The sequence below is a fragment of the Pinus tabuliformis genome, chromosome 3_2, assembly GCF_031772625.1.
Source record: "Pinus tabuliformis cultivar Carrire ecotype Pingquan chromosome 3_2, CPIR1, whole genome shotgun sequence".
Classification (NCBI taxonomy): domain Eukaryota; kingdom Viridiplantae; phylum Streptophyta; class Pinopsida; order Pinales; family Pinaceae; genus Pinus; species Pinus tabuliformis.
The window spans coordinates 1,276,595,950-1,276,618,534 of record NC_142302.1 but is presented as its reverse complement, the minus strand read 5'-3'; the positions used below and the strand labels follow the sequence as shown (position 1 = coordinate 1,276,618,534).

At 37.4% G+C, this 22,585-nt stretch overlaps 1 protein-coding gene across 6 annotated transcripts in view; it reads right to left on the bottom strand.

The window, feature by feature from the left end:
* Positions 1-22,585, bottom strand: part of LOC149185398 (uncharacterized) — a 147,213-nt gene that overhangs the window by 45,962 nt on the left and 78,666 nt on the right. For 5 of the 6 annotated variants that reach the window (XM_089419095.1, XM_089419090.1, XM_089419093.1 and 2 more), the window contains 5 exons: positions 11,612-11,694; positions 11,245-11,443; positions 10,751-10,872; positions 4,732-4,798; positions 366-416 (listed from right to left, as the gene is read on the bottom strand). In XM_089419095.1, coding sequence (XP_089275221.1) covers positions 366-416; positions 4,732-4,798; positions 10,751-10,872; positions 11,245-11,443; positions 11,612-11,694 — 522 coding nt within the window. The remainder of the gene's footprint in view (positions 1-365; positions 417-4,731; positions 4,799-10,750; positions 10,873-11,244; positions 11,444-11,611; positions 11,695-22,585) is intronic. The other variant, XM_089419091.1, reaches the window with a different exon arrangement.

Here is a 22,585-nt window from a genome sequence, read left to right as displayed (position 1 = left end):
CTACCCATTTTTTGTTATCAGAATGTCAAGTTTATTCTCTCTCCTTTGTGACTGTGTATGCATACTATATATTTGAAATTTTCCAATGTATTAGATTGTGAAAAGTAGATATATGCGCTACATCTCAAGCACATGCATTACTTACATGGGTAGGTGGAGTAAAAGTCTATTTTGAGGTAATGATGGTATGTACACACTTTTATATAAAATGACAAATGCATTCCTCCCAGTAATATAAGTATTGGATTCTTCCCATAAATACAAAATGCACAACTCAAAAGAAAAACGATGGCAAAAAGTTTATATATTTTAGTTAATTGATTTGTTTCTCAAATTTCAACATAAATCATGAAGCCAAAACATACCTTTATTTCATATCCACGAAGACGTCTCATCCTTAAGTTTGAAGCTAGAATCTGTAGTAACGAACATAAAACTTGAGTGGACCTTCTACATCAAAGTAATTGTACTAGTTCTCAAACTTGTAATTTAGAAGAATTTTTTGCACCTTTCCATTAGTGTAGATCCCATCTTACTATTTCAATCACAGAGATTTAATATTTTAGACAACATAAAACAACCTAGATGCAATGTATAAAGGATAACTCCTCTGAACATTTTTAAGATCTATTCCATATATATATATATATATATATATATATATATATACTAACTTACATAATTTTAGATAACTTAAACATGCTACATAACTTAACATGTTATATAACTTCCACATTCCCAATCTAAAATAATAAATTGTAACAATCCAATTTAACCAAGATAACAATTGACCTTCTTGTCGCACAAAGTGTCTAGGCACCGCAACAACGCTCAAAGTAGGGGCTGTCACTCTCAATCCTTACTCAATCCGTTTAGACTCTCTCCTAGGCAAGTCAAGGGGGGTAGTCCCTAGGCAAATGGATGAGGATAGCTTGTGAAAACAGGGTCTAGGAGATTTAATGATGGACAACTTGATGAAAGTAAACGAATCTCGATTAACTTAGATGAAAAGATTAAATGCTAATGTAGCCAAGACACGACCACAAGATAGAAATGATTACAGACTAGTGCCTTTATATTCAATTAACCACAGATTAAGTAAAACAAGCTATCCAGAACAATTTTCCAATATGTGACGAATAATGACAGTCATGAATAATCAATACAAACGCCCAAAACTGTAACACGCAAGATATTTTAGATTTAAAATGATTTTCATCAACTGCCCAAATCTAGGATTAATTAACCATTTCCAACAGTCAATATGATTTATTGCACCTTGGCCATAGAAGAATCATAAAGTTTAAGATTTAGCATTTAACATCAGAAATACCAAAGGACTTTAATTTAGGCAATAAACATTAATGAAGTAAAACAAATCAACGGGTTAAAAAATCGAAATTTTTAATGGGCCATAGGCCACATTAAAATTTTTAATGTTTAAGCGAAAACCCCTTAATTTATTTCATTTGAAATCCTTAGGCCCAAATTTAAAATTTTTTAGAATTTTTTAAAAATTTTAAACATTCTTAAATGTTTAGGATTTTAAAAGTTTTTAGACTTTTACATTTTTTAAATTTTTAAATTTTTAAAGTTTTAAATGTTTTTTAAATATATTAGATTTTTTTAAGTTTTAGAATTTTAAAACAAAAAATAAAAGGTAAAAAATCAAATGTCAAAAGAATTTTTTTTTTTTGAAATATTTTAGCATTTTTTAAATTTTTTAATTTTTTAGATATTTTTAATGATTTTTTATTTTTATTAAAGTCAAAATAAAACAAAAAATAAAATCTAAACGAAAACAAACATCGAATTTTGAATTTTTTATTTTGAATTAAATCAAAACAAAAACATACTTCATAAAAAAAAATTAATTTTTTAACACTACCTATCTAAAGAAACCAAAACTAAATTAAAATTTAAAGAAACTAGAATACATATGCTAACCCTTACTCTAAGCATTGTCGCAGTGCCTAGACACTTTGTGCAACAACAAGGCCAACATGAAGAGTGGGCAGGCTGACTTGATGGAGGAGGCTAATCTTACAATATTGACTCTTTACATATTTATTTCTTGATAAACAAAGCCCAGGAAGGGTCCATAACATGATGACATGGATAATGACTTTTGATACAAACCCTAGAAGCACACAATGGGTGCTTTGAAAAAATAACTATAACATGAAAGTTTGAAAACCATACTTATAAATAATTTTCTTTTACAATAAATTTTCTTTTTCTTTCTTTTGACAAATATATTACATCGTGACCCAAATACAATTATGAAGACCGATACTAGTTACATTTCTCAACAATTACAACATAACATTTAAAAGTGCTTTGGAACCCCCCTTGACTTGTCCAAGAGAGAATCTAAACGGAGTGAGTAAGGATTAGAGTGACAGCCCTTACTCTGAGCATTGTTGCAGTGCCTAGACACTTTGTGCGGCAACAAGGCTGACATGAAGAGTGGGCAGGCTGACTTGATGGAGGAGGCTAATCTTACAATATTGACTCTTTTACATATTTATTTCTTGATAAACAAAGCCCAGGAAGGGTCTATAACATGATGACATGGATAATGACTTATGATACAAACCCTAGAAGCACACAATGGGTGCTTTGAAAAAATAAATAGAACATGAAACCCAAGCTTATAAATAATTTTCTTTTACAATAAATTTTCTTTTTCTTTCTTTTGACAAATATATTACATCGTGACCCAAACACAATTATGAAGACCGATACTAGTTACATTTCTCAATAATTACAACATAACATTTAAAAGTGCTTTGGAACTCACAGGGTGACTAATTTAGGCTGAATAGGTTGTTGTCCATATGATTTTATGCAGACTTTACAGTCTGATTTTATAGGACAGCAAGCTGTTTTGATTCATAAATCTCTAACCAACAGTCCAAACTGAAAAGTAAGACCATATATGGTTAGATTATTTTTTGTACATCAATTTTTACTCGTTACACAATATATTTTTTGTCATTTGGAGTTACTTTAATTGCTGTTTCGTTTTCTGTTGCTTAATTATACTCAAAAATAGAGGGACAGACCCATATAACAACTCTAGTCCTTCTCAACCCCATTTAATGCAGTAGTCTTACTTGGAGTTAGTTGGGTTTACTTTAGGGAATTCTCCATTGATCATTTAGGAGGTATTTAAATCTAAAGAGCAGGGGCTCAAGCTGAAGTGACCATGGATCCTGCCCTATGTATGCCCATCCAACAAGGTTTCCAAGACCTTAGCAACCCTACTAATTGGATCGGTAACAAGTCCAAAAGGTACTCTTTGTTGACCAAGGATTTTTTCCATCGTTTAACTTCATTGTGGATGTTGTGCTTTAATCCTACAATGTATATTTTTAGCAATTGTATATCTATCACTCAAGGTTTTTTGTTGCAAGGATTTCCCATTCATGATTGTATTTGCTCACTATCCCTATTTGATATAGGCGGTTGAACTTGGTATAACTATCAACTTTTTCATCGTGAAAAACCTTTAACAAGTTATCGATGAACATTTTCCAATTTATTAAGAACCTGTCACATTATTTATACCACCACAGGGAACAATCATAAGCATTTTCTTCTAAATAATGTGATGCTATCATAATCATTTCCTTCTGGCAAAGGAAATGAATTGGGTACAAAGATTCCTTTCATTTTATTAACCCTATGATGGCATCTCATCCTTTGTGCTTCCCATCATATTTTGGTGATACCATTTTTATTTGATTAAAGAAACCTATCCTATCATGCTTTCTAGTGCTATTGTGACTTCTTGAGTCACTGTTGTCTGATGGATTCACTGTTTCTAGTGGGATTCTAATAATTAATGGTCTAGCTATAAGCTTATATAATCTTTCGAATGTCTGTTTAGACAATATGTCATTCTCAGTACTCTTAGCTTTCTCTACTTCTCTCCATGGCATTAAATTCTTTCAATGATTATTGCCTTCATCTCCTTTCTCGGTTCGTTTTTCCTACATTACTTTTACTCTTTTTCAGTATTCTTGAAATAATTTTAAAAGGAGTTTACTTCATCTCTATACGTATAAATGTTCCTTTGGACTTCATAAATGGTCACCATTTTTTTCACCCTTGGAGAATCATAGTTATAATTACTTCATTGTATGGTAATCAACTCTTTGGCAAACCAAGTTTCCTTGTTGCATGGTATCATGGGATTGGTATGATGTACGACACAAGGAATGAGAGAATGCAGCAAGGTGCGTAGACATGGAACATATGGACAAAAATGGCTACTACACTAATTTGATTGCACAGGTGTACAATGGCAAGTCATGGGTTGTACAACAATGAGATATGGTAGTTGTGTGTGAAGGCAAGAATACTAGCAATGAAAATGTAAGCATGTACAGCTTGACCCAGTGCCCAATCACTGCAATACCAATGCTATAATAAAATATTCCATATTGGATTATATAAAAATATTTACAAAATGATGTTTTTATGAAGCACAAATGAGGATGTATGGAATTTACATGCCTATGGTGACGCTTCATGTACAATCTTGTCTTCACAATTTGTACTATCTAATAATTACATATGATTTATGTTATACCCTAAGTGCTATGTACCCATATCTATATGTGTGATTTTATATTCATAAGAAATCTTTTTTGTGACAAAATGTTAAATGTACACCAAACATATCAATGTGTAATGACAAACAAAAATCAACTTTCAACACACCTTTTTGCGCTCTTGCCGAATAGTTTTTCTTTTGCTCTGCTTCAAGTCCATTAAAAAATCATCAAAGCTGGATGCAGAAAGTGCCAAAAATGATCATTAAAGAAAGTTGAATTTGTCATTAAGGTATCAAATGATGACATAAACAAAAACAGTATCGCAACCTAAAGGTTAGCACAAATGACTTGAAAGAAATAAATGGCTACATGAACAAAGATTATAAATAAACAGAATAAAATAGACAAGTGATATTCTAACAAGAAAATAAAATGCACCCATACATACACAAGAATATCATCTTCCCCTATAAACCCTTCTAAAGTCTATTAAAGCATTTGCAACTTATCTCATCTAGAGAAGAGCTCGCAGTTATGGAGGTAATTTGCACAATCCTTGGTGGTGATTAAGTTGCATCCAATGATGGAGTATCTACCTTAATTCCAAGGCTAATCTTCTCTAAAAATTAGCAAACAACCAAGTGACTCCAACTCGTGAAGAGCTTCCCATGCACGTCATATTAGACAAAGAAGATTGCCAAGAGTATCTCCTATGTTAGATTTGTTATCTAATAACCCTTATAAAGAAGCAATGACACTTCGATATATATGTATCCCTTTGGTCTAAGCTCACCTCTATCTAAACATTGTTGTGGAATTAATGTCAAAAATTCAATGATAATGACACGGATCTCAACTTTTGCCCCAAAAACCCAAAAAGATACCCAAAATCATTAAACTTTAAAAAATAGTTTCTATACTAACTTTTCTACGTTGCTCATATTTTGACACTTGTATTATGGTATGCATTTCATTTTTGAGATGTAGCATGGAGTTTGAGGTGTATATGTTGTGATGCTCTATTGATCCACACTTCAGTTCTTACACTATGTGTGTGGTTTGGTTATAATCTCTCACAATGCTTCTAATGTTGTTTTCTACGTTGCCATGTTGCTGATGCTTATTACTATTACAATGCTTTAGTTCATAATTCAATATGAGTGGATAGAATGGAAGTTGATAAGTTCACAAAGGACATGAGACAAATGTGCTGCATATTTACTCTTTATTATGTGATTTGTTATATACTTGTGTTCCTAAGGATTTCATCTCAATTGATTATTATAATGATCATATCTTGTGGGGCATAAGGGAAGAACATGCTCATAGAGGATATAAGTGGGGCAACCTAGTTTATGTCCAATTTCTCAAATTTACCTATGCAAGTTAGTTTCTATGGCATAAGCAAGTTTGGAGAACTTGAGATGTAACATATGACTCTACTACACTTGATTTTCACTAGTGGATCCATGTGATTTTATGTTTAGGATGACCTAGGTACCTATTGACATGTGCAAATGTCCCTTGACAACGTCATAGGTTCACCCAATAAAAGGGCTTGCTTCCCTTTAGGTAACTACCTTCAGAGATTGACAACGTCATAGGTTCACCCAATAAAAGGGCTTGTTTCCCTTTAGGTAACTACCTTCAGGGATTGACATCGTCATAGGTTCACCCAATAAAAGGGCTTGTTTCCCTTTAGGTAACTACCTTCAGAGATTGACAACGTCATAGGTTCACCCAATAAAAGGGCTTGTTTCCCTTTAGGTAACTACCTTTAGAGACACACTCAGTTGAGCGTGACTTGTTGTTGACTTGATGAGATTCCTACTTGTTGACCATTGAAGATCACTTGAAGACTCCATGCTTGAGCACATGTCAGAAAGTTCATGTACCATCAGAGTTCAGAGATCATCAAAGCTTTTAAGCTCTTTCTTCTTCTTCTCATCTTCTTCTCTATTGTACTCAGATTCTGCAAGCCCTACGAGGATGTTGTAAAGTGATGCTAGCATGATGAAAAGAGTCATGTAACTAGCCCAGGTAGCTTGGGACATTGTCATCAAGTGAGTTTACTCTGGGGATTTTTGTTTACTTGGTTAATTATTTGTGTTTTTCAACGCGTAATAATTAATTGAGTTTTTTCTCTCAATTAATAACCCCAAAGTCGGAGTGTGGCTTGATAGCAAGGCCTAGCGTGAGTCCTAGTGTCAAGAGTCATTGTATATTACCATTCTAGATAACTCATAAACTTTTGCGGAATTTGATTAGATCTAATTAGGACTTTTTAATAATTAAAAATTTCCCGCAAAACGAAATTTTTTAATTATTTTCGAAGTAATGATGTAAATAAGTAGTCCTAAGAAATGTTTGGGGTGTGTGACTGCTTGAAATTCATCCTCAAAGGCCCATCATTATCCTAGGACCCACTTTGAGGGTAAAAAAGCAACTTATAGTCCCTCGAAAGCTGATTTTCCTAATGTCAATGGAAAAAATGAAGAAAAATTCAAAAAAAAATAATAATTGGAAAAAAATATTATTTTTTCCAAAGTCAAAATTTGACATGGAAATCAAGTGGGGAAGCCAAGGGTGATGTGGCAGCCACATGGGGCCCACCAAGCAAACCACAGCTCATGTCACAAAGTCAAAAAAGGGCATCACGAGGAAAATTTTGGAGGCTCGAGGTGAAATTTAATTTGATTGGGATATTGTCCAAAGTCTAAAGTCTAATGTTAAAGAGAAATGAGTGGAGGACCTCACCTCACTTACTCCTTATTACCTACACATATTCTAGAAATAATTATGCTCATGCCAAATCCAATGTACACGTAGGTCCAAAGAAAATATGTATGCAAAGCTCAAATAATTAACACATGGGTGAAGATATAGTGGAAAATTTAATTGAGATTTTCATGGAGTATGTCTCCATCATACCCAACTCCAAAAATTACACTTGTACACAGCAGCTCCACTTCATATCCACACAGATCATATTTGCTTTTACGTTGGCGAATCCTACAGCAGTTGTTGAAAAGTGACAACAATGTAATGTAAATAATGTAATTGTGGGTAAATCTTATTTTTATTGTCAGTTAGTTTTATAACGAGATTTGTAACGAAAAGGAGTTATGTAACGGAGTAGCCCATATTAATTGGTGATTGCCCGAGAGGCTTGTATCATGGAGAATCATCTTTGAGCAATAAAATTTCCAATCCCTTGCCCCGTGGAGGTTTCCTTGACACACTGTCAAGGTTTTACCACATAAACTTTTTGTTCTTATGTGTGTGATTCAGTTCCTTAGTTTTATGCATTTCTTGCTTATTTGTTTGAATGATTAATAACTCTGAAAGACCAACAAGTGGTATCAGAGCTGAGAATGGTTACGAGGTTTCAATCGAAAAAGAGAAGTTTTTTAAGAGACTGTCACTCTGACTGAAGAACACTGGCGAGAAAGGAAGATTCGTGTCTCTACAGAAGGAAAGGATAGTGATTGACCACTGCGAAAGCAACGAATAAATGGATCAAAGGGTATCTGCGCAACTATGTAATAGGTTAGCAAAAGGCATGGATTAAGTGGTTATACCTTGGAGAGCATTGCTACAACAACACCTACCACCTATCCTTTGGGATGACACCCTTCAGGGCTCTGTATGGATATGAGGCACCTTCCTTCATTGACAGAATCTTTGGAGACAACAAGGCACCCCTTGCTAAAGACTGGATACAGGAGAGTCAGGACATGCTCAAGGTACTCAAGGAAAATATACAGGTTGCTCAGAATCGGCAAAAGGTGTACATAAACTAGAATCGGACAGAACGCGGCTTTGATGTAGGAGATCTTGTTTTCTTATGACTGCAACCGTATAGAAATTCTACACTCAATAAAAGTAGGGTAGAAAAATTGAAGCTGAGGTGTTATGGGCCTTACAAAATTCTCCAAAGAACTGGCGAAGTGGAATACGAGTTGGAGCTATTGAGTGACAGCAGAATCCACAATGTATTCCATGTATCATGCCTCAAGAAGGTTGTGGGCCAGCAAGTCACCACCTTCGTCGAGTTGCTGCCATTAGACAAAGAAGGACAACTAGAATTGATCCCGGAAACGATCATGGTCATGCAGGAAAAGAAGTTAAGGGGAAGAGTAATTCCAGAATACCTCATCAAATGGAAGAATTTACCACAAGGAGATGCAACATGGTAAGGAGAACGAATCCTGCAACACCTGAATTTGTAGTTGCTTGAGTGCAAGCAATTTCAGGCAAGGGGGGACTGCAATGTCCTCAACAAATTGTGGATCAATGGGACTTAGTAGCCTATCCATCCCTATAGGCTATAGTCCTTCATAAAGGGGATAAAAGACCCAAAATACCCATTGTTGGGCAAGTTTTGGGTCAACTAGGGTTTTGAGTAAGACACACTCAACCATTTTAGAAGGTGAAACCCCTCAAGGAAGTCTATAAATAAAGGAGGATTGATTTCTTTTGGAGGCATCAAGTTAAGATCATTTCATATGTTTTTGAGCATTAGCTCTGAGGATTTAAGACCCCTTTCTTCTTGTCAATTGCGGTGGTGAAATATTCCACCCTAGTTGACACAGTTTTCATTTCTATTCTTCTGTTTGGGCATGGGAGAGCAATCTGGAGACAGCGAATCATTGGTGGTTTTTGTTTGGGTACAGGATCATTTCCTGAAAAGGCAGCAAGGGTTTGGTTCGTAGGTTTGGCACAGAAGTAACACAGAAGGTAAATTCCTTGCATTGATCACTAAGTTCGGGCACAGGAAGTAACAAGGGCAGCTAGATTATCTACCCATGCAAAGTCGTCAATTCTCCCTCCAAGAAAAAACAAAGATGTAGCAAGGGTTTTTGGTGTCGCCATTTATCATCTGCAGTGATCTCCTAAAGTAGCGAAGTGCATTTTGTAGCCATCGAGGGTTTCCTTTTGTGACTCAGTGAAGGCCTAAAACAGTTATACCTTCAGTTTAACGGATTGAATGCAAAAGGATAGCTTCATCACACTGAAGTCAAATTCTGGAAAACCTACGAAGATTTTCTTAAAGACAGATTGCAGATTATATCAACCGTAACTATCAGTGAACACAAGGGGAGCATACAAGTTATAGCGGAAACACCTGGTTGATAAAATAGACAAATAGAAGACCAAAGCAACAGGAGGTTGGGATGATTCCAGTACTAGGTCGGTTGCAACCACTTAGTCTTTCAGGTCGTTTTATCTAGGTCCTGGTCAATTAGTTACAAATAGATGTAGGATTGTTTATGTGGAATGCAATTATAAACTGTTGTTGACCAACCAGATTAATATTGGTCTCATTATGTTGAATTGGTGAACTATCTAATACTGAGTAGAGTATTGTGTACTTTGGGAAATTGGATTGAGAAATTGTGAAGTAATACTGTAGTATGGTGGAATATTATTGTGGAATATTGACTGAAATATTGAGGAGTAATTTTTTATTGATAATTGATATTACCACAGTATTGTTGATTAAAGGTCTTCGATTGTACATATTACAAGAAATTTTAGTAAACCCTAGTAACCTAAAAGACATCTAGGGCAAAAAAAATTCCATTGTAATATGACATTGGTTTATCTCCAGACAATTGAGCTCATATTCCTTTAAAAACCTTTAACCAAATATCTAATCCACATATAGAGTCTACGTCTAGCCCACAAATAATGCAAATATACCCAGGTAGTGTGTGCGATAATTGTCTTGTAGAATCCTTCTATGGTTCTGTCGATTAAAAATATGTAACCAAAGAAAACCAACTTTCTTAAACACCTACAAGGTGAACAAAAAAGGGGATAGAATAATTGACTGCCATAATTATATTTATTTCCATTTTTTGCTAGCACTTGAAAAAAAAATTAATAGAATAAGTGACTGCCACCATTATATTTATTTCCATTTTTTGCTAGCAGTAGAATTGATTATAAACTCCCAGTGATCAGCATTAAACATCATTAACGTCTACGGCTAATGTTATGAAACTCATGATGAACTTCACAATAATAATAATTTGCCTCAACAATCACCTATAGACCTGCATTAAGCCCTCTAGGACGGAAATTTTCATCCTTAGATAGTTTGTCTTAAGGATTAAATTTTACAAACTCTCAAGCCTGGATTCAAAGCTAAATCTGAACATAAATCTCAACAGGCATACCTCTTATAGTCACGATTTTTCCAATGGTACTGCATTCCAATCCTTTGTAGAAAACCAAATTGACTCACTTTCTCCCATTCTTCTTTTGTAGGAAATGTTATATGAAGTGATGACACCTGCAACTGCTTCGAAATAGGAATATTTACTAATAAGAAGAAAAAATTACTTTCATATTAAAAATTACAAATCCAACATGCAGACTTTTATTGTGTCGTTATTTATCTACCTTTAATGTCTGCCTAGTTCACTTGACAAATTAATACTAATATGCAATTCACTCATGAGTCATAATTACTAATGTCTCTCCGCTATACACCTCTATGATTTGTCCATTTCTAGCACACATCAATACATGATTGCTTCTCTTAGCTACTGCATTTCCTCTTTCAATTCCATCTCTGTTTTAAGCCTCTTTTGACCTTTCAAGAAAGCAAGGGTATACTCTAGATTTTTTTTTGTCAGTGCCATCACATGGTTACAACTTCCGAGCATACCTTATCAGTAAGTAGCTTCAAGGCAATCAGAAGCTTGTCAAAAATCTGATCCTTGTAACAAGTATCACGAACTAGTATCCGTTGACCTGTTACTGGCGTAAATGGCACACAACACTGTAGCTTTGGGTAGTAAGAAGAACCAAACCGATAGTAAGCATCGGCCCAGGAGTGATCAAATACATATTCACCATATGAGTGGCTGCAAAATAAAAACAATACAAAACAAATGAAGTACTCTGTGAGCAAACAGTATGTGCTGAATTTCTCTTCATTTTCAAAGAGATTAACAAGCTCTGAATTTTGAAACAATATTTCCATTAGAAAAGAAGATTCGAGAAAGTGATTTATCGATTATGACAAAGCATACCTTTTTACATAAAGTGGAACAACACCTAGCACAATACCATCTTGATCAGTCGCAGCGATGTGCTGAGGTAACCATCCCGTTTCCTGATCCATAGTATCCACTGTAAGCATAAAAGATGGCCATCTGATAAAAGGACTTGAACACCAAAGAAGTGGGAAATAGAATACACCTTCACATGCAACATCAAAAAAGATTTGCATTGTAAATTTTTAACAATTTTTCAATTCTCTGCTATATACAATGCATCTGGTACCACCTAAAAACATTTTTTTTCACATTTTCATGGGTTTCGATCTCTCATAAAGCACTGCAGAAGATCCTTGGAGTCCAATGGCAGTCACAGGTTGTGGGGAGACATTTAGAGGCCATGCACTAGGTTCTACCTTGACCAAGCATTATTCATCATCTGAAGCAAGCACAAAAGTGTAGAGGGGCATTGTTGGTTCGATGGAGGAATCTTCGGAGGTATATTTCACCATCAGGTGCCATTTCGGCACACTTGACACATAATTGGAGGCATGGCTACATGGCTTACATTACCATTTGCTGCATCAGTCATGAAGTGCCATGGTCTTTGGTTGAACCAAGGCCTAGAACCATATGGAACAATGATGTGAGCAAGAAGTGAACCTTAGAAGATGAATGCCCTACCATAGGAGATGTCCAAAGCATGACTTGTGGCAAAGTAAAGGTCAAACAGGGCCCAACGAAGCAAACATCCTACATTGTAGAATGCCTGGAGCATGACAATTGTCAAGGAAAGAGATTAAAACAGAAACATGATAACACTCTACCTTGTCAGAGGCCCGGGGCATGACATATTGCAAGAAAAGAAGTTAAAGGAGAAATGCCTTACTTAGAATGATGCCATGTGGCACTGAAGCATTTGTATTTTAATAAAAGGATTAATTTATGAGGAGCATGTTATGAACCATGCACCTTAAAAATGATAAGAAGCCAATAATTACAGTCCACTTTGAGGGAGAAACCTACTTTTACAATGAATACGATGTATAACAAAAGATGAGATGATCCTAAGACTAGGTCTCCTTGGTGTGTGTGTGTAGGAGACAGAGTACAATTATAATGAAAGGGTAATATTCCCCACCAAAAAGTGGTTAACCCACAAGAAAAAAGAAAAAAAATCTCCTCCTTGGACAACTAGCCAACTAGCAACCTGTTACACACCATTTTGTGGGTAATATCCCTAGAAGAAAAAAAATTATCCAAGATGGTCCTCATCCGGCAACCAGTAGCCCCTTGCAGCCACCAGCTAGCTCACTGTGCCAACTTCTCTGCCACCTAAGCTAGCCATGTGGTCCCTTGTAGATCTACCATGATCATATGTTTGAAGGTGAGCCTCCAAAATCTAAAGGTATGCCTTGTCATTTGAAAATTGAGTATCATAGTTTGCTTATCATGGACACTTCTGGGCATGGATTAATGGGGGGATTTGCCGGAAAGAATGGGCTAGGTAAGTGCTTCTATCCCCTAGACCCCTTTTAGGAATTAACCTTGGATTCTAGTCCAGTGGGATCTCTTTTATTAACCATTTGGTTCCATGGATGGTATTTCACGAGAAACCCCGATTTTGGTTGCGTGGTCCCGCTCCTTTATCCGCTTATATTACCCTCTTTCCATTCATTATTACCCCATCCATCATTTCTCACGCCTGGGTCCACATAGGGTTACCTTGCCCCTTCCCCTTGCCCACACCTTGGGTCATGGCCTGGAATGAAGCCCGGAGGTTGATGTAGCTGAAAAGAAAGTTAAAAGCATATATGGCCACATTCAACAGAAAAATGTACCACAAGATGCAAAATATGGTTGGGACAAATACATTTAGCACGTGGAAAAAAGCCAATACATGAGCTCTATCCTATCACCATGGCCATCACCTTGGTTCCTACAAGTTCTATGAACCTTCTTCATCATATAAGAACCCATGATTGTCCCAACCCCTGGTGGGCAATGAACCACCCCACCTTAAAAGGGGGAATTCACTGTTATAGCTTATACATCATGCTCTAACCCCTTGAGCCCCGAGCAATTAATCAAAAAAATTCATAAAAAGGCAAAAAGCATAAAAGAAGGGTGGAAAAATCAAGGCCAGGGCACCTCATGTGCCACGATTCTCCCTTCTATACATTATAAACCCAAGTGTGGGCTTCCATCTTATTAGTTTCCCTTGCACCCCAGCGTGTGACCCAGCGCTGCCCCTTCTCATCCCCTACTTCTTTCACCATATCTGTCACATGCCACCACCTTTTGAAGGATGTACCTTGAATATTATCTCCTTTAGAAGTAGAAACCACCTAATAAAGTACTTGGTTAACCCCATTTGGAGTTTGGGAAACATTGGCACATCCTGGAGCCCATTATGGAAGGGCAGGCTATTATGAAGTCTCCACCTGTGGTTCATGATTAGGTAAGCTCATTTACTCTATTTCTCCAATGACTTGTTGTAATGGAAGGCTAGGAGACGCATTAGATCTTATGCAGGATTGCAGATGGTTTCCATTTAGGGTTTGGTCTCCTTATACAGCGTCTTGATCCTCCAGAGGGCTACATTGGCACATGTAGGGTGAGTGTTGAGAGCCATGGGCCTCCACAACAGTAGATTGCACTCCATGGATCCCCACAGTTATTCAAAGATTGCTTGTGGTTCACTTATTTGACGAGGAGGATGCACCTAATCCATCATGCCCAATTGGCCCCAGATCTACACCATACACTTTGCAGATGATCCAAGACTTGCATGATGATGTGGCATCACCTACACCATGTTAATTTGGGGTAGCATCGGATGTGCTCTATCCACGAAAATTGGTGGAGAGGCAAAAGCACACGAAATCTCCAATACCCATAAATGGTTTGGGCAAATTCTAAACAGTTTGGGAGATATTAAAATAATTAATATTTTTAATGGAGTCCCTAAGTCTAAACTTAGGGAAAATAAAATATTAATGTGAATTAATATAAAACTATGTTAGAAGGGTCCAAAAGTCATGGATCAAGCCAGAGTTAATCTTAGTCGTTGATTAGGGACTTAATCTCGGTCGTTGAATTATCAATGAGAAAAGTATAAGAGGAAGCTTGAAGGTCACTTGAAGAACACACCGAGTTGATAAAGAATTCAATTTTTTGGGGCAAGGCTTGCTGAGGAAATCGAAGGAGTGATCAGAGTTACAGATGAGGGGTAGTGAATACAGAAGCAGAGAGGCAGAGATAATACCGGGAGAATCAACGCAGAAGTTGGGAGAGGGTTGATGCAGAGCCAACTAGAGGCCACGCAAAAGTAGCCAGAGGCCACGAAGAGGCAGCCAGGAGCTGCGTAGAGCCTGAGGAGGGCCAGCGTAGGAGATGCAGAGGCTCCAGAGGTTGACGCAGAGCCTGAGGAGGGCTAGTGTGGGAGACGCAAAGGCTCCAGAGGCTGACGCAGGGCCCCGAGAGGCTGACGCTGGGCCAAATAGGCTGATGCTAGGCCAGAGGGGCTGATGCTGGGCTAGAGAGGCTGACGCAGACCCTAGAGGCTGACGCAGGGAGATTTCGTTGGGCAGATTGGGGCTAATATCTGTCTCCGACTGAGAGGTACTACTGCCAAGGGCATTCTCTGTTGGGTAAGCCATTTCTGGCACCCAAACTGTATTCTGAAACTGCTTAATAATAAAACCCTTAGATAGCTGCACCGGTTTTCCCGCATTGGGTTTTCCAAGGGACATTAGTCCAAAAACAATGGTGCCACTTGTGTGCTTGTTTTTCCTTCAGTTGATGATATGTAATATGTTGAGCATGTACTTGTATTTATCTTCAGTATTTACATGGTAAATAACTTGTTAATTAAACAAAACAAGTAGGCAGAAATAAATCAGAAAGTACATGAAGGATTTCTAACAGTTAGACTTAGAAATTCCAACACACCATTATCCTAGCCCTTGCAGGCGATCTACAAGCATATTCAATTTATTTGGAGACCCATGAGGACACTTGCATGCCCCCACATGTCATTTGGAGCACCACAGCTTATTACAAGGGGCCAACCCCTTGTCCACTGCTTTTGAGGGCCCTATTGACCACTGAAGTGGCACCTAATGATTATATGAAGACTACATGCCCAAGGATGATCCAAAGGACACTTGTACCATCAGATATCATCATTCAACGGAGTTTTTAAACTCTACTTCTATTTCTCATCATCTTTCTTGTACCCAAATTCCACACCCTGCGGGGAATTGTAACAAGCGATACTAGTAATGATGAGTTTTGAATCTATAACAAACCTAAGATGTTGGGAGTTGATCAGCAAATGAGTACACCTTGGAGTGTTTTTTTACTTGGTTAATTATCTCTTCTTTTTTAGAGGCAAATAGTTTTCTAAGTTTTTTCACTCACTTTTAACCCTAACATCGGGGTGACAGTTTGAAGGTTGAGCCCCTAACACATCATAGTGTTTAGAGTCGATGTATATTACCATACTAGATCATACAAAAAATTTCATGGAATTTGGTTAGGTCTAGGCAGTTATTTTTAAATTTTTAAAATTTTCCACACTACGGAAATTGCAATTAAAATTGTATTTGTAATATAACAAGTGATGTCTAGAGAAGTTGTATGGGGTATGAGTAATAAAATTTGCACCTCTCACCCTTAACTTTCTACAATGACACACTTTGAGAGGTTAAAAATGTGTTTTGAACCCTCAAACCCCACTTTTCCTAAGTTTACTAGGAAATCTGGCAATTAATTAAACCAAAAATTAAATAAATGGAGAAAAATAAATATCCATGCATGTTAAATGTTGTGGAAATGACGTGGAAAATTATGGAGGAGTTAAAGTGAAGTCCCAAGGTGATGTGGACTCCTAAAATCAAGGAGAGGACATGTGCTCAAATAAAATCAAATTTATGGCATTAAATGAGAAAGTTGTTGTAACATCCCTTATCAGGAATATACCCCAAACACAAGCAAACTCCAACCAGAGATGGACTGGGAGGGCATTTACCAGATATGTCGCCTCTAAAAAAAAGGACAAGATCCGGAGGCTACCTGGCCCTTTCCAGACTCTGTCTAAGAGTATAATAAAAACACACAAGTGGTATAATAGCCGAGAATGCTCAAAGAGATACAAATAAAAGTGATACGATATATATCAAATAAACCATAAGCAGATACACAAGAAATGCACAGAGAATGCTAAGCCATTTTATTATACTGAGTAATAAAATGAGTACAGGAGGTGATCAGGAAGATGGCACCTCTACTTGTACAAGGCAAGTGAAGAAATACACTCAGAATAGCAAAGGAATGGCCCTTCTCTGACCTGCGTCCAAGCTGCTGGGAAACTGTTGTGCTGTTGCTGCTGTTAGAAATCAAACGAGGATTTGGGGCTGCTCCCCTCCTCAAAAAAAGTTGAAACTCTAGAATCGGACTCTACTCGAGAAACCGAGAAAAACCCAGAAAGCTCTCGTGGAATGGCCGACCCCCGAAAATTACCCCCTTGGGGTTCTGCGCAGTTCCTCACTGCTCTGCGCTGCCACTGAATAAAACCCTCCAAAACTCAGCCCCGAACTCTGCCAAACTCCTCCAATATGCAAGAGTTGATCTCTTGCTCAATCCCTCGGCTCAAATCCTCCACAAACCCTCAGTCCAGAACTGCTCCCAAAAAGAACTGCGTCCCTCTCCCAGTGCTGCGCAATTCTCCAGAACACTGATAAACTGCTGCTAAAATGCTGAAGATACTGCTGCTGAAATGCCAACGAAAATACCTTGCCTGAGCAGGCACTCGAAGTCCCCCCGGGCTAAGGGTGAGATCTTCGAACGGAGACACTCAATCAGTGTTGCACGAAGCGCCCCCCCCCGGTTCCAAGCCCCGAAGCGCGTCCCGTACGGAAGCGCCTAGGAAGCTTGGCCGGAAGCGCGCTTCCAGATTTTTTAGCCGCTTCCTGGAAATTTGGAAGCGCTGGCGCTTCCGAAGCGCGCTTCGTACGGCGCTTCCCAGACGCTTCCCAGACGCTTCCCAGACGCTTCCATACGCTTCCAGAAAAGCTTCCGGAAAAACATTTAGAAAATCGTTTTTTTTTCAATTTTTTTTAAAATTTTAGGTGAGTTTGCTTGTTGGGGGTGGGTCCACCTTGGGTTAGGGTGACAAATGAAAGCAAAAAAAAATATAAATATAGCAGATGCTCCCTCATGGTAATGTTAAATTCTTAAAGTAAAAGTGACATTCTCCTTTATTTTTCATTTTCATCATTTTACTTAAATTTTTAACATTACCATGAAATGACTCAGAATGTTTGAGAGTGGTTCCAGCCTCATTGGACTTCATATGGAGAAAATAGAATTTCATATCCTATTCAAAATTCAGCAGACTTAACAGTTTTCAGGTATTCAGGATCAATGGGATTGTGGCATTTCATTAGATTATATCAAGTATGAAGGTATGCGATTAGCATTTAATCAAGAGCACCAAGCCCTATATGTACCCTGGTGTTGGTGGTGTTAATTGTTGAACTCCTTTGTCACGCGGCACGCCCTTAGCAAAAAATTACCTTTCAATCAAGTCAAAATCATCGATCAAACATGTTAAGCTTTTTCTACCATATTTTAAGTCTTGAATTAGGTAGTTTGATCAAAATTGGGCAATGTTGACTAATATCCCTAGACAATCGAGGTAGAGGCAAAGGCTAGACAAGAGGAGAAGAATCTAGATTCTAGATCATTAATGTACAATGGATGTTATATCTATCTTGATTTATGCAAAAATATGCATGTTTTCATGTCTTCTACAATTAATTTGGTATTTGGGATGTTTGTTTTGAGTATAAATGCAAAAAAATATAAAAAATATATATATATATAGCAGACGCTTCCGCGGACGCTTCGCTTCCTAGATTTTTGGAAAATGACGCTTCGGCGTCCCCGCTTCCAAAAAACGCTCCCGCTTCGTGCAACATTGCACTCAATGCACTAAACAGTGCTGTAGACTAGCTAAATAGCTAGCGTACTCTAAGCCAAAACGACTATCACAAATGCACATAACCGAATGATCAAAATGAGGGGGCTCCTCTCTCTTTTATAGCTTCTGCCTCTCTCAATCCCAATGCTCACCTTCTCCTGCGTGATTCCCCTTTTGCCACGTGTTCCTCCCCTCCTGCGCAATCCCTCCATGTGTCTGCATGGGCTCCATTTCTGCGTCCCCCTTTTGCCCCCTTGGCTCTCCCTTTAAGTCACAACGTTGTGCTACTAGGAAGTGACTTTTATTCTAAAAGTGAGTTATGTCCCCCCTTTCTCACTTTTTTATTTACAAAATAACTATAGAAGGCAAAATTTGGCAAAATCGAATATTCCAATTAGTTGGGGCTAATTAGGAATATTACAGTTGCTTACTTGGAAATTCAAATTTGTAAAGTTAATGCACATTTGGGAGGATTTAGGAGAATATTTGGTGGAGATTTTCGTGGAAAATTGTCCCCACATGGGTTTTATACCACCCATCTACACTTGTCATTCCATCTTAAAATTCAAATTTGGCACACAAGAGAAGATGAAAATGATGTCCACTTGCCATAAATCGATTTTTACACTTGTCATTGGAGCTCCATTCAACAAATTTGAATTTCTCTTTGGTATTGTCACCTCATGCCACTTGTTTAATCACTCTACATTGGGATTTGCTCCCAACTCTCTATATGATAGAGCCATGGGCTCTCATATTGTATAATTATCTACTAGCGCTGTGTTTGCGGAAGCATTGTTACCTTGTACATTTTTCATGAATATCAATAAAAAGACTTTGGGAGTCCATTCATGGGTGTTCTTCCTTTGAAGCATGGTGCATTGTGAGCTATTGGTATAATCTTTCTATGCTTTGAATTATCTCATTTTCCATATATTCTTGTAAATTTGCTAGTGCAAAGCTATCTTGTATTAGCATTTGATTTGAAAGTAGGCTCTAAAGTTTGAAAGTTCTAATTTCTTTTCAAAGTAATTTCCAAAACTTTCAATTCATTGTTTGTTTACCTAAATCTATATGGACTAATGTTTGATTTAAGTATTGTAGAGGATTTTTTCTTGGATCAAGCGTGAGGAGAAGTCTTTGGAAGACCAACCCACTCTTAGAGCATCGTTCAAAGGAACTCTCATTTGTTATTTGGATTCACTTAATTTATCTTACGAAAAGTGTCTTGCAGAGATTCGTTTAGCATAGCTTGTATACAAACAATTATTTAAAAAAAAAATGACATAATGCTTTATTGATTCATATTAGCCATTTGAGAGATTTTCTAAACTAAACCAAGTGATAGGGTTTACTCCCATCACTTGATTTGGTTTCTTGTACATTATTTGTATTTTATCTAATTGTTTTCATATTCTCTCTACAATAATTTGTTTCTTGATCTTGCAACCCATAGGTAGAGTGTTGGTGATAGAGCATCAAGGAAGGATCACACTAACACTTTTGTAGGACCTCTCTACCCTTTCAAAGTTGATATTTTTTAGGAGGCCGTGGATAAAGAAGAGGGTTATTATTTGATAAAGCCGTAGGCTTTGAGGAGGATTGACTCTTTGTTTTGTGCAACATTTCATTCACCTTTAGAGGCCAAGCTTTGGGGCACCAACAGACACTTAACTTCTTCAATCTTGAAAGATTTCTCATTATACTTCATTTTCTGAATTTGAATTTCAAGAAGGAAATCTAGAGTTTGAGAAGCCCTATTAATTTTAAAGACTACTCTTGAAAATTGACATGAGACCTCTTCAAAGTTTTTCATCTTGTAACATCTAATAAAAGCTTAGTTTTTCTTGTAGGAACTTCGATTTTCACCCAAGGCATCATTTTCTCCTTTTGGCAAAAAGAAGAACATGTGGGTGGTTTGATTTTGAGCTTGTTTTATAAGTTTTTTATCTTACATGCTTTAAAATTAACACACCACCACCTTCACAAGCTAATTTTCTGAATTTGCCTTTTGTTACTTATTTTCATGCTTTGCCATTTCAAGTTTAGCTTTCAAATACAAATTTTAAATCTTACTTTTGGAAGCAATTTTATGCAAGGCATCTAATTTCATGTAGCAAAGTTTACCCATTTGCTTCATGTTGGCATCACAATAGGCTCATTGTTTACATGATCATTTATTTGAGTTATTTGCTCATTTTGCAAGCACATAAATTTCAAGCTCCATTGCTTTAGTTGGTTATTGGTTTATCATTTGTCAAAGCAATTATTTTGAGTAACTTACAATCTTATATGTTCATGAAACTTATGTATCTTGCATTACCTTGAACAACTATCCAAGTTATCTTTTTTAGCACATTTCCATTTTCTTAAATCAAAGCATTTAGTAATCTTACTTAAGTCATGTGCAAGCTAATTTCCTTTTCCAATTGAGTTTACATTTTGCAATTCACTTTGAGCACTATTTCTATTATATTGAATGCATTGCAAATCTCTATTTGGAAAACTTATTTGAATACGATATTAGGCATTTTGGTATAGTTGCATCCTCGCTAAAATTAACCTCCAAGCATAAGCTTGGTTGATAGAAAGTATAGGAAAAAAAATCTTACTTGGAAAGTTTTTCTATCTGGTACGAAGTAAGGTAAAAGCGTGTGACCCTACAGTTATGAAGGTGGTTTGTCTCCTTGTAGGAACGAAGGCACACGCTAGCTCGTAAGACTCAGGGGACGGGTATCGCTAATGACACCTTCATGCGCTCGTGCCCTCTTTCTTAGTCACCCCAATCTTTACTCTTTCGTAAAAGCTCAAAAGGAGGACTTGTCACTTAGATTAGGCATTTTAGATTAAAATAACCAAGACTAATTGCATCCAAATCTAGTAAAAGTGCATCTCATACTGATAGATCTTATGGTTTTACTTGCAATTGTTGAGTATTCTATGTTGGCAAGCATTATTGCATTTTCCTTTTGCATGTAGTGTTAATTTTTGGTAGCATCGGAAGTGCTCTAGCCTTGAAAATTGGTGTAGAGGCTAAAGCACGAGTTATAAAGAACCCAGAAACCATTTCGTGAAATTCCACCCTGAATGTAATTTATTAAAATAATTGATATTTTTAATGGGGTTCATAAGTCTAAATTTAGGAAAATTAAAAATATTAATGAGTATTAATCAAAATATGGGTGAGAATGATCTAGAAAGTGGATCAAGTCATCTTTTAATCTTAGTCGTTGATTAAAGACTTAATCTCGGTGGTTGAAGACTCAACAGGAAAAGTATAAAATGGAGGCTTGGGGTTCATTTAGAAACACACACAGAGGGAGAGAATTGATATAGAGTTCGGGTTTTTCGGCTAGGAAGCTGATAAATTCGAACTAAGTGATCATTCTGCAGCAGAGGGGCAGTGAGAATCCAGAAGGACTTTCTGGAGAACACTGACAGAGAAGCGGAGAGAGCTTGCAGAGAGGCAGCGCAGTAGCCAGAGAGCTGACGCAGAAAAGTTGTCTGTCACGTAGAATCCAGAACTACCGAAACAATCGGGAGAGCTGACACAGAGGGCAGAAGCCGGAACTGTCGGGGACAGCCGGAACTGTCGAGGACAAACGGAACTGTTGGGTACTGTCAGAACAGCCGAGCACTGTCAGAACAGCCGAGAAAGCTGACGTAGAGAGCAGAAGCCGAAATTGCCAAGAACAGCCGAAACTGCTAGGAACTGTTGGAACAGCCGGGAAAGCTGACGCAGAGGGTAGAAGCGGGAATTGCCGGGAACAGCCAAAACTGTCGGGAACTGACGGAACAGTCGGGAAAGCTAACAAAGAGGGCAGAAGCCGGCACTGCCGAGAACTGCCAGAACAGCGAGGAAAGCTAACGCAAAGGGCAGAAGAGGTGACGCAAAAATAGTCGGGGTTTGCCAACCTTGTGTCGGATCAGCCGGAATTCTGCTGGGTGAAGTTAGGTAAAACTCACTCAGATTTTCCGCCAATATTTTCTCTGTAAAGGATTTCTAGATGAGCATCCTA